This window comes from Azolla caroliniana, unplaced genomic scaffold (genome assembly GCF_043228905.1).
Source record: "Azolla caroliniana isolate FFs.n. ecotype wild unplaced genomic scaffold, voAzoCaro1.0.p SCAF_2, whole genome shotgun sequence".
Classification (NCBI taxonomy): Eukaryota; Viridiplantae; Streptophyta; class Polypodiopsida; order Salviniales; family Salviniaceae; genus Azolla; species Azolla caroliniana.
Genome location: NW_028230437.1, coordinates 22,279,047 through 22,291,812, shown reverse-complemented (window position 1 = coordinate 22,291,812; position 12,766 = coordinate 22,279,047). Strand labels below are relative to the sequence as shown.

General features: G+C 38.3%; 1 protein-coding gene across 1 annotated transcript in view; it reads left to right on the top strand.

Moving 5' to 3' along the window:
• The window catches only part of LOC147867604 (aquaporin TIP1-2-like), a 30,626-nt gene extending 21,176 nt beyond the window's left edge, over positions 1-9,450 (top strand). The window contains exons 2-4 of the mRNA XM_087315387.1: positions 7,452-7,575; positions 7,767-8,017; positions 8,672-9,450. Of these exons, the coding sequence (XP_087171513.1) occupies positions 7,455-7,575; positions 7,767-8,017; positions 8,672-9,052 (753 nt within the window). The 5' untranslated portion in view covers positions 7,452-7,454 and the 3' untranslated portion in view covers positions 9,053-9,450. The remainder of the gene's footprint in view (positions 1-7,451; positions 7,576-7,766; positions 8,018-8,671) is intronic.
• The last annotated feature ends 3,316 nt before the right edge of the window (positions 9,451-12,766 follow it).

Genomic DNA, 12,766 nt, shown 5'->3' with positions numbered 1-12,766 from the left:
GCATGATTTTCAAAGGATTCAAGATGGAGTCGAGGAACACATCATATGTGAGACATCCATCATTTTTGTTATCACGTGTTTTCTTAATTTATATCCATTAAGTCAATCTCAATACATTTGTATTATCACATGTTTTCTTAATTTATAGCTATTTTAAGTCAATCTCAATACATGTGATAGCCAATTTGAAGTTTGATGAAGATTGGTTGAGGAAGTTTGGAGAGAGTGAACAAGTATCAAACTCTAGTTTGATATCTCCTACACAAGGAAAACCTGCCCTATCCAATCAATGGTAGTTCATTGAGAATATGGAGAACAATATTGAGAATATGAATTGCAAATATCTATAGAATATACTTTGACGTAGTGAAATAGATCAAGTAGGATATGTGTGTGTATTAGAGAGAGAGAGAGAGAGAGAGACAGAGAGAGAGAATTATACACCAAAGACAATAATATTGAGCAAAACGAGGGAAGACCACAGTGTCGATGACAAAGCTACAATAATCGTTACATTTATACAAGAAAATATGCTTGTTTATATAGGTTGTGTGTGTAAGTACACATAAAAGTTAGGATTAATCTAATAATGATAGGAGAGAATATTACATCTAAAGTATTCCCTTCACTGATGCAAAGCCATGTACCATTTATTAAGTTAATGATGGACTTTAACACATACTCATCCCCTTAGGAGGCTACGCTCACATACAAGCTATGGTTTGGCTTGTTGCCTCAACAACCCTCCTTTACACTCAACCATGTACCCTAAAACAAATGATGAGGTTGGTTTTTCTTAACTCATGCTCCTATTAGAGTCTTATACTTCCCCTCAAGCTTGGTACATCATGTGGATATATGCCAAATGTATGATTTTGTTGGTGCCAAATATCTATCATTTAGTGATTGGTGCAAGTCTGGCAAATTCAATATAAGGTTCTACATGTCAATATTGTAGGGAGCTTGCATGTCCTCATTCATGGCCTCTTCTTATCGGTCGTCATGACCTGCTTTTATGAAGCTTTTCAACTCAACCACATGTTCATCGTGAAGGCGTAATGTTGCACCATGTAATCATTATATTTGAATTAGGTGATATGATACTTCTTTTAGGTTGAGCAAAATATTTGCTTCTTTAGGTGATCATAGACATATGTAGGGATGTCTTTCCTGCATATGTCTATGATATTGGTACACTAAAGTTATGACTATCAAGAAATTTGAGCTTCCTAAGTTGTTGGCATGTCATTCCATGGTGTCCCATCAAAGCTATGTTGATTGTTCAAGGCTCTTGTTCAAGGGAGTGTGATTACGCAAATTCGGTCGATTGAGTAGCCAATGTGCTTTGTTCACATAGCGTTGATCAAGAGAATCGTCAATCATGACGTTCATTGGGTTGTGAAACTGGTCACATTGATCATGTTATGTATCATAATAGTCCATGTCCCCCCCAAATGAGTGGGTCATCATGGAGATCCATGCCATGCTAAGCAAGCGAATTGACAAGGAGATGGATATGACCTTTCAAGTTCAAAAGTTCATATGCGAATGTTATGTGTAGATGACATCATTCTAGACTGATATGAGACTTAATGATAAAACAAATGCTCAACAACTCCTTGGCATGAGATCAAGTAGAGGTTATGGATTAAAATGTTATATAGGGATCACAATAGTTAGTGCGCCACGACAATTCAAAACAACATAAGTGACAAGAAATAGAGTTACATTTGCTAACACATCACGCTCGAGAGAAAGTTTTACCATGTAGAAACTAGTGGTTGTTTGTCACCTACTTACCATAACATTCATGTATGCAATAATAGGCTACATTTATATCAACAATGTTCATCTCAACAAATATGGTGTGGTCAAGTTTGTGTAATTTTCTTTTAAAGCATAGTTTTCAAATGCTAATGCACAAAGGATAAAATATATGCTTCAATGAAAAACATGCATTTCATCTTTCTTTCTTTTTTACATTTTTGGCATTTGGCACTAAGAAATTTCCCAAGTGTTTAAGTGACTTGTAACAATCGGGCTCAAAGTTTAACCCCTATAAGTTCACCTTCATATAGGCCATCTATAGGTTGCCTATAAATATGATGTATTGTCCTTCTCAACTACCTTTTAGAGATAATCCAAATCCCAAGAAGGTAACAAGGTCATGGAACTCAAGGACTACACGTGTCATTGAGATATCTTCTAACTCCTCAAACTCTAGTCATTATTATCTCATGTGACACAACTCTATCTCCCTATCTCTAAAGTCATTCTCCCTTGAAAGACGAGACACCGCTTAAGATAGAATCTCTTGTTTGGGCTTATAGGCCATTTTGGCCTCTTAAAAGACGTTTTAATATGACATTCTTTCTTTCTTTCATCTCTCGAAGATCCCTCCCTCTCTCTAACGAGAACACCTAGAAGGTTGAGCTAATATGTATATGCCTTATTCAAATTTCGTACATTGAGGCATTGTGCTTCAAAGTATGAATATCCTTTCTTAGGAAGGAGACACACATAAGGAATATAGGTCCCATGGATAAATATTGGCCTTTGTATGGACACAAAATTATCTAATCTAATCTAATCTCTCTCCCTCTCTCTCTCTCTCTCTCTCTCTCTCTCAATTTATTTTCGATCAAGAGAGAGCGATATTAGATAAACAATACTCTTCATTGAGGTATAGGACCAAAGTGGAGGATTATGACATGTTATATAGGTGGAGTTAATAATTAACTCTCAATGTTCAAGATTTCTAGTAGTTAATTGCCATGCGTTGGGACTAAGCAAGATATTTGTGTTGGAATAGGTCATTGTTTGAAGATATGGAAAAGTAAACTCAAATGGGATCCAAGGTGGAGGATTGCAACATGGTAGTCTTGCAAAAGAAATCCAAAGTAAAAGTATTCGCGGTCAATTAATCTCATCACCGGTGACCCAATGCCCCATCTTGCATCAAAGAGAATGTGACTAAAACCATATGGAATTGTTGGTTTGGATGGTTGATAAAGGATGGGCTCTAACTTCTATGGGTGATGTGCAATTCAATTTCAGAGAATAATCCGGGTTTTTTTAGCTTGGATCCAACATAAGGTAACAAGTGAAGCGTGAGCCTCTACATCTCTCTCAAGTTGTAACATATTGGTTGTTATGAAACGAGTTAGGAATTGTGAAGCTAATGTAATGCACCCATCTTTGAAACCATTTCGTTGTATATTGCATCTATTGAAAATTTAATATTTTGCTTTTACACGTCTTTCATATTTTTAACTTCTTTCCCATGAAATTCTAAGAAGTTAATTTGAGGCTTTTATACAATGTGAAAGTGAAAGTTTCATTTGAGCGTGAGTGGGAGGGAGTCCATGGTAAAATTGGTGCATGAGAATTGGGCTCTTAACTAATGGTTCTCGATTTAGTACCATAATAAGTGCATAAGCTTGAAGTAAAATTGATTCAATAGTTTTCACAAATAAGCTATACAGGCACCTTGTCCACATAGGAATTGCTTTTATGTCGACCAAACTTGCAACACCTTTTACGTATTATGAATGGAAGTATAGAGCACATACACTTAAAGGACTTTGAGCAATGGAGAGAGAGAAGAGGAGAAATGTATGATTTAAGAGAGAGAGAGAGAGAGAGAGAGAGAGAGAGAGAGAGAGAGAGAGAGAGAGAGTTGACTAAGGGAGATTTGGAAAATAAATAAAAAGTTCAAGTATTTTATTATTATCTTACTCCTTAGTTCTTTCTAGTGAAAGTGTGTCCACATGCCACAAACAATACACACAATACCAAATTTTAATTTCACCTTCTTAAGTACAAGTTGTGGAGAACTATATTTATAATTACTTGTTGAATAGACTAAATGTCTTACACATGTTTTCATTTATTTCTCGTGAGACATTATTAGAGATATTGTTGCTCTTACACTCTTGATTATTATCTAGCAAGGAGAACTTCATGGGAGCTCAAGGAGAATTGTATACAATAAATTCGTATCAAGGATGTCGTGCATAGTGGGGACAATTGACGCAATTTGATAAGTTGACATATGCTTAAATTGTGTGATGATTGATTAAATAATCAGTTTGGAGTTGATAGCCAGACTGGTCGATCAAAAAGCTTCCAAATAATTGTTTGCAACGTGAGTATATTCGACATTAGTTCATTTGCTCGGGAAGAAACGAGAGTGTCCAAACTCTATTGTATTTTCTAAACTCTAAACACGAAAAAAAATATCATAGCATTGTGAGACTTTTCGTTTGTGAGAATACTCTTCAAGTTATAATATTTGCATCATAGCAAGCATCACGTACAATGGTATATAAATAACCGTGATATGGGGGGATGTGGCACATTACATTTTGTTACTATCATAAATGAAAGTACGACAAAACATCACACAAAGGTGACAACGAATATTTATAATGAAAAAAGTTAGAGCATAAAGAACCGTAACAACGAGCAATAATAGGGGTGGGCCTTGCAATTTTTCTTTGGGATTGACAAATTTACTACAATACGTCCTTTGGTACATATGTTTTTACTACAGAGTTGGCTATTGGAATTTCGAGGAGGGATTGAAAAAAAGATGGAGGGAAAAGTCGAAGAAGGTAATAGGAATCTAAAGTGAGGGACAAAAATGGGTCCCCGATCTCTAGAGGTGGGTCGAGAGCAATAAATTATTATCAGTCGAGTGGTCAATGGTGTTCAGAAAGGAAAGAAGATAAGAGGAGCACATGAGAAAAGGATATTGGTGTTTGGGAAATAGGGTAGAAAGATAGAAATAATGCATTGGGATCATTAAACAATTGAATTGAATGGGGGTTGTTGAAAGGATGAGTTTGAAGAGATAAGGATGCCACAATGTTAATGCAGATAAAAGAAATAAGGGGATTAGAGTCCTGAGGCACATGAACACTTACTATTAATATTTAAACTCGCTTCACATACCAATATCAACACACACACACACACACACACACACACACACATACATATAAATAGAACCCATGGGCCATAAGTAGATAGATGATAGTGGTTCCATGTTGATCTTTTTTCCTAAGAAGTTGACCAGGTTTTCTCGAGGTTTTTTTAAGAGATCGTGATGACGAAACATTAAATAGGTTTAAAAGCCGCAACAAACTGTGGAAGTAGCTTGCGGGGCCCATGAGAAACTTGTTTTGCAACTAAATAAAAAAATCATGCTACTCAAGTCCTGATATATTCAACGATCCTCTTTAAGACGGGGAAGTTTTTATGCATGGAAGGTCTACAAAAATACAGTTTACGTGAGCTGTATGTGTGTGTCGTGTGTGTGATTACTATTGTTCACTAACAGCTAAAACATGTGATGTAACTTTTATTGGAAAGGAGCTCATCACGCTCCAAATTTGAAACTTTTAAAATCAACCTTTATGTGGTATAAAAAAGATATAGGTAAAACAAATAATGAAACACATGTTGTATCAAATAAATGCTCTATTTTTGCACCACATTCATGTTTTTTATCCATGTAAAATGCACCCAAAAAAGTGTGAGGATTACGATAAATTCTTAAAAATTTGTTACATTATAGTAAGTTTGAGGTGACACACTGACAATTTCCAAGTTGCTCTATCAAAAGCATATTTCCAAAATGTGGATGAATTTTTGTCGTACAGAAATGATATTTTATATAGACATACGCACTATTGATGATTGAACACACTATAAAAGCATCATAAATAATATAGCCATAGTCCAAATCACATTGGGCTGGATCATGAGCATAGTGAAAAGCACCATTTTCCAATCAATCAATTGAAATTGACGAAAAATTAAAGGATCTTTATAATGAGATCGATACAGTAGATCAAGAGATGAATCGTGGATTCTGACTAAAGAAACATGCACACAAAAGCATACAAGCATATTGTAGTGGTTTAAGTTTATTCTTGCAAAAAACGAGGTGTAAGGAATGCAAGGTTGATGGAACACCCTATAATAAATCACAAATGGCGGGAAAAACATTGATAGTCAAATTTCCAAAGAATTGAAAGGTGCCATTTTCTCAAAACATGTATGGAATCACATTGAATAAATGACCTCACTATGGAAACATATGAACACACACTTCAAATAATCAAACAAGATGGGAAATTCCATGGATAATGGGAAGGCATGTGGAAGCACACAACCTTAATTTATAAAAATATGTAGGATCTAGACCAAGGGTACATTAAGAAAACAAAAAATGAAAAGCATTGTCCAAGTAAACCCATCGTGAGGCAACATAAAGCTAATGGTGTGGAGGCCCCTCGATCCACATCAAGGATGTGGTCGTCTAAAGCCAATGAAAGGTATGAATCAACTCAGATGTAGACAAGCCAAAGTGGTCGAGGAAATTGTGGAGGCAACTTACAAGACCATGAAAATGACAATGGCTAAGCTCGATGCAGTGGAGGACAAAGTAAAGCATGACAACAGCAACTGACGTGCGTGGTGTAACGAATACAACTCACAATTTAGTGGGGGTGGGAAGGGGGGCATAAGATGCATAGGAACGGGGGCCCATAGGAGAGAGAATATCCCGGGGTCTATGAGAGCATGTGAAGCTCAATTATAAATGTAAGGAGTGGTGTGAGTCGAGCGAGAGCATCCACATGGAGTGAGAGCATGTCACATGGGGGGGGGGGGGGGGGGGGCGCGTAGGGAATGGTGTATGGGAAAAAAACATTGGACACCAATAATAATATGAAAACCTGGGCCCTTCCCTTCTAATAGTGGTAAAAGATGATTGATCATAATAACAATAACAATAACAATAACAATAACAATAACAATAACAATAACAATAACAATAACAACAAGAACAACAACAATAATAATACCCAAGGTCCATGTGGTGTTGGCAGAAGGCCCAAAAAAAGGGAGGGATGTCATCGTCCAAAGGGAAGGGAAAGGGAGCGTATGTTGTATGGTACTAACATTAGGAAGGAGGGAAATGAGTTCAAAAAAAATAACAAGAACAAGAGGAAGAAGAGAAAACAACAAAAACAGTAGTAATAAATATACATAAAGGAGAAAAAAAAGCTAAAAAAAGAAGAGGAAGAAGGAAGAAGGAAGAGGAATAAAGAGAGAGTAGAGTAGAGTAGAGTTTGGTTGGTTGGGAGAGAGAACATGCACCGCCCAAACCGCCCTTTTCCTCCCATTGGGGCGGGCACGTCGGGACAAATGGCCAGCCAAAGTGTGGACCACGTCCCGTTGGGCCTGGGGGAAGGGAGGGGGGGCCCAAGTGTGAAACGAGAGAGACCATAAAAAGGTGAAGAGCCCCCCCCACTGTCTGCCTCCTCCTCCTCCTCCTCTCTCTCTCTCTCTCTCTGTTTTGCTTTTCTGCCTTCGGCTCCAGCTGCTTTTCCGCCGCTCCGCCCCGGGAAACCCTAAAAGAAGCAGAAGAAGAAGAAGAAAAAATGCCTGCCATCGGAGGCTTCGATGAGATCACCAGCGGCACATCCCTGCAAGCCGCCCTCGCAGAGTTCATCTCCACCCTCCTCTTCGTCTTCGCAGGAGAAGGATCCGTCATCTCCTACGGTAAAAGCCCAAGCCAAAGCCAAGCACGCAAAATCAGAAACCCTAAAACCCTAAAACCCTAAAAAAACACCAAATTTCTTTCGATTTTTCTTTTTGCTTTTTCTTTTCTTCTGTCATTTCGATCTCTGCTCCATTTAATGACTGATAGTTATTTATTTATTTATTGGATCTGTACCTCCAAATTTTTTCAGCTGCACTGACGAGCGGCGCCTCCCTGACCCCGGCCGGCCTGGTCGGCGTGGCCCTCACCCATGGCTTCGCCCTGTTCGTCGCCGTCTCCATCGCCGCCAACATCTCCGGCGGCCATGTCAACCCCGCCGTCACCTTCGGCCTCTTCGTGGGCGGCCACATCACCCTCTTCAAGGGAATCCTCTACTGGATCGCCCAGCTCCTCGGCGCTGTCGTCGGCAGCTTCCTCTTGAGCTTCGTCACCGGTGGCTATGTAAGTAGCCGCTTCCTCAGACCCTCAGATCTAAACCCTAAACCCTAAACCCTAAACCTTTTTTTTTTTTTTTAACAACAAATCCCGAATCTCTTCTCATCATCATGCCATTCGGATGATGGAAGTATAATTTCAAGGAAATGCACATGTATACATGAAAGTGTATGAATGCATGCATGCATCATCCCCCATGATGCCATGTGAATTCTAGGGGTTTTAGGGTTTAGGGTATCTGGAATTGGTAAACCCTAAACATTGTGTGAGAATTCTATCTTGAAGATAAGTCAGAAGATCTGGCATATGATGATGATTGATATGAATCATCCGGAGACCGCCATTGGAATGGCGATGTGAGCCATTTTAGGAGGCTCAAATTAACGAACCATTTTTACTGTAGATTTTATATGATGTAGCATGCTAATGTTTTTTAGAAATGTCAGGATCACAGATAGAAAAGCCATATGTATGAATGGTGAAGTGTGTAAACATGATGATGAGGATGATCCCACAAGTGCATTGTATATGAGTGATACATAGTGTCAAATTCTATACAAAGAGGGATTTAGGGTTTAGTTTTGATCTCGAATTGTATAGGAGTGATACATACATAAGTGTCGAATTCTATGAGTGATCCATATGGTCAATGGTATGCAGACGACATCGCCCCATGCGCTATCGACGGACGAGGGTGTGGGAGCGGCGGTGGTGCTGGAGATCGTGATCACATTCGGGCTGGTGTACACGGTGTATGCGACGGTGTTGGACCCCAGGTCCAAGGGGGGAGTGAGCATCCTGGCCCCCTTGGCCATCGGGCTCATCGTGGCGGCCAACATTCTGTTCGCGGGCGCCTTCGACGGTGGGTCCATGAACCCCGCCCGATCCTTCGGCCCCGCCGTCGTGGCCTGGGACTTCACCAACCACTGGATCTACTGGGTCGGCCCACTCATCGGGGCGGCTCTTGCGGCCATCGTCTACCAATACATCTTGTATCCCCATGCTTCCACCCACGATCCCCTCCCATCCGATTACCAATAAACTCAACTGAAAATATATATGCCTCAATCCTCATCCCAACTCATGCTATTCTCCCCCTCCCCCCTTCTTCTTGTTAGGGTTCCTTTTGTTCATGCTATAATAGCTGTTTAGCTAGTTTCCCTTCTCTAAGTTCTTGTTAGGGTTTCCTTTGTTCTTCTCCTAATGCATGTGTTCCTCCTTTCTTTTGCATTCCCCCCCCACCACCGCCCCCCTATCACACACACACACACACACACACACACTCTCTCTCTCTCTCATCTCTCTCATCCCTCTTTTGGTGCCCTTCCGAGTTTGCATCTGCATTTTTTTGTACAATAATTGCAGGAGGGCGGCGCTCTTAGGTGGTGTCCAATGTACCATTACCATCCATCATTTTAATCAATTTGTTGTGGAAGAACTATGTATCTTGAAATGTTTTTTTAGTGATCTTTTTTCTTATTTTGTAATTTTGCTTCCTCCACTATTTAAATTCAGATTTTGTCCTTTTAAAATCTTGAGATTTTGTCCTTTTAAATCTACTATCTACATAATTGTATGTCAAATTAAGGAATTTGAATTAGGTCACTCGTATTTTATTTACACCCCCCCCCCCCCCCCCCCCAAATAGACCTCCCAACATAAACCAATTGTAGGTCACATTGTTTTCTTTAGAGCCAGAGTTACTATGATTATTGCCCCCTTCCAAAAGATCTATTCTTGTGTAGTTCGGATTCTCCATAGAGAGTTGGGTTTTGTTTTCTTAGAGCTATCCATAAATGGAATATGGATCAATGGGGAAGTCATCGATGATCCACTCTCAATCGTTAGGAACCTTGCATTTGTGACTTGATTTAGAGATGTGTGTGGGGCATAAGATTGTTGGGGGGAGTTGATGAATGACTCTTGATCGTTGGGCATTTTCACTAAGTGACAAATGTGTGTTAGGATATGTTTATTAGTTGGAGTTGATAATTGACTCTTGATCATTAGGAACCTCACATTTTTGTGACTTGATTAAAAAATGTGTGTTTGTCTTGATCGCTAGATGTGTGTTGGGATGTGATTGTGGGAGTTTACAAGCAAGACTCTCAATTGTTAGGAACCTTGCATTTGTGACTTGAATGAGAAATGTGTGCGGCGATAGGTCTCAAAAAACGTTTGATAGGTGTATTAGAGGATGGTAAACTTTCCTTTAACTTGTAATGATAAAATGCTCTAAGAGAAGTCTTTTCCCCAAGTTGGGGGCAATTGTCTTTTACATTGGTTTCATGTGAAGGAACATGTGTAAAGGAGATCATTTAGAAATTTGTGCCCCAACTTAATGTGGATATTTAAGCTTTTGGCAAGGAGAGCCTTAAAGAACAAATATTATTTGATATTATGGACAAGGAGCATGGCATTTATGTCTATATTAAACATGGAACCATGAAGATCGTCAAACACAACTATGTTTTATTGATACAATTGTATTCTATGAATGAGGATTAATATAATTGGGTGAAACTTTAATTATTAATGATATAAAAAATGATTTAAATGTCAAGCGTTTATGTTAGGGAAGAACGTAGAGAGGCCTCTAAGCTTTTTATGTGTATCCCTAGGACCTTGAAGTTCCATGGTCAATACCCTCTCGAGCAATCATATGTAGTATTTGAGCAGTTATATGGTCAATTTTTCTCCTTTTTCTCAATCATTGTATTCTACAATAAGTGCTATTTGAGCAACTTATATATGGTTAAATCCATCCACCCCTGCCCTTTTCTCAATTATATGGACTCGTTTCTCCAATTTCGAGGGCATGGAGAGGTGGGTTTTGGGAGAAATAACGAAATCTTAAGGTCAAGTATGAGGAAATGCTCATGGGTGTTTGTTATTTCCAATAAGTTTCTGTTATTTCCCATGTTGCCGTTGAGCAAACAAAGAGCTCATGGAGATATCAAATTATTTGGAGATTAAGGAGCAATTAGTAATTTCTTGAAGTAAATGAAGTAATCAATCAAACAAAGCTCACCAAAATAGCCCTAAATTATTACAAAATGCTTGAATGCCCGTTAAGCACCTTCAACATTTGGTAGATACCCTTTCTTGTCTAAGAGGTAGTAGAAGTACGAGTATTCTAGAAAACGATTCGAAATTGATTTATCGTTAAGCCAATCATTGAAAGTATTAACCTAATTGATTAGTTACATGTTTGATAGAGGTGGGGGAGGGTATGAAGGCTAAATAACAAAAAGTTGTACAAAGCTAAATTGAAATGAGTGTGCATTTTTTCCGGACAACCAGCCAAAAGAGAATGGTACGGAATAGATCATGTCTACGAATCTCTCTCTCTCTCTCTCTCTCTCTCTCTCTCTCTCTCTCTCTCTCTCTCTCTCTCTCTCTCTATTTTATCTTCTTTCTTTGTTGTTATGAGTTTGTTTTTGGACTATGTATGTGTAGAGATATATGTATGATGTGTGGTTCAAGCTTCTACATATCCATGTATTTATGCCTTACATTATCTAGTCTTATTGTATTTGTGCTTGTAGTCATCACGCCCCTTAACCCCCATGTTACTGACACACACAGTTGTATTATGCGGCATGCCCATGCGTGTCATCTCTATCTAAAGTCTAGGCTAGCTACCACAACACCTTTAAATTGTAGATATTCATGAGCTGTGATCATCATTTGTTTGAATAGATTATTTGAGCATAAGATCAACTAGAGACAGTAGACAACTGGATGAATGTGTGTGTCAATCAATGAGTGTGTGAAAGAGAGAGAGAGACAAAGAGCATGTGCATGTGTCAGTGGACCCTACTTTATGAGTTATGACTAGTCCCTTTATGGGTTGGTTCATCGCAATTACTTTTATATTTTGCCCCTTCTTGAAACTCTCTAAAAAGCAAGACACTTTAGAGTGTCTCAAAAGAGCCTTTGAAATTTTTTTCTCAAAATTCAAGATTTATATGAAAGTACAATTAAGATACATTGTTTCGAGTCTTTCTATTAACTTCTTAAGTTGGCATAGCTTAAATTGAGAATATCCCTTATGATGCCAATAAGTGTGTATGCATGGTACGACAATAAAATAGAGTACTCATAGTGTCGAAAAACTTGTACAAGTTGGTGTTTCATTAGCTCGAATTGTACTATAATAATGCAAGATTAGACTCCCATTAAGTAATATTTATGAATTAAACCTTTCAATATTTATGAAAAACTTCTTTGATTCATACATATGATTTTGAACCAACCTCTTACGTGTATTTGCCATGCATTTGTAAGAAAAAGCCATCACTCAAAGATGGGGATTGATCAATTCATAAGTTGCCTAGTTGCAAGTTCTTATATCAAGTTTTAAGCTAGAATAAGACAATATCTCTCGCCTTTCAGAGTTTTTTTAATACTACTGAAGAAAATCTTTCAAGAAAAAAAGAAAGACAATATCTCTCTATGGGGCTTAAGTATGGGATGGTGACATGCCTAAGATAACTTAAGAGTTTGAACATGTCTGAAAGTGTTTTCTTAAAAAGGTTCTTCAAGACAAGCTACAAATACCATACATGCTACTATTTCTAAGATGGGATCATTTCCTATTAAGATTAAGAGCATGGAAGAGATGGCTAAGTACATGCTTAGCGATTAAACAAATTTCTTATAATTGTGCATTTATCCTTAATTGGTCAAGATGTGGATTTCACGATGTTGTTTTGAAAAAATTTGAGGGCTCAAAGTAAAAAGGTTCAAAAG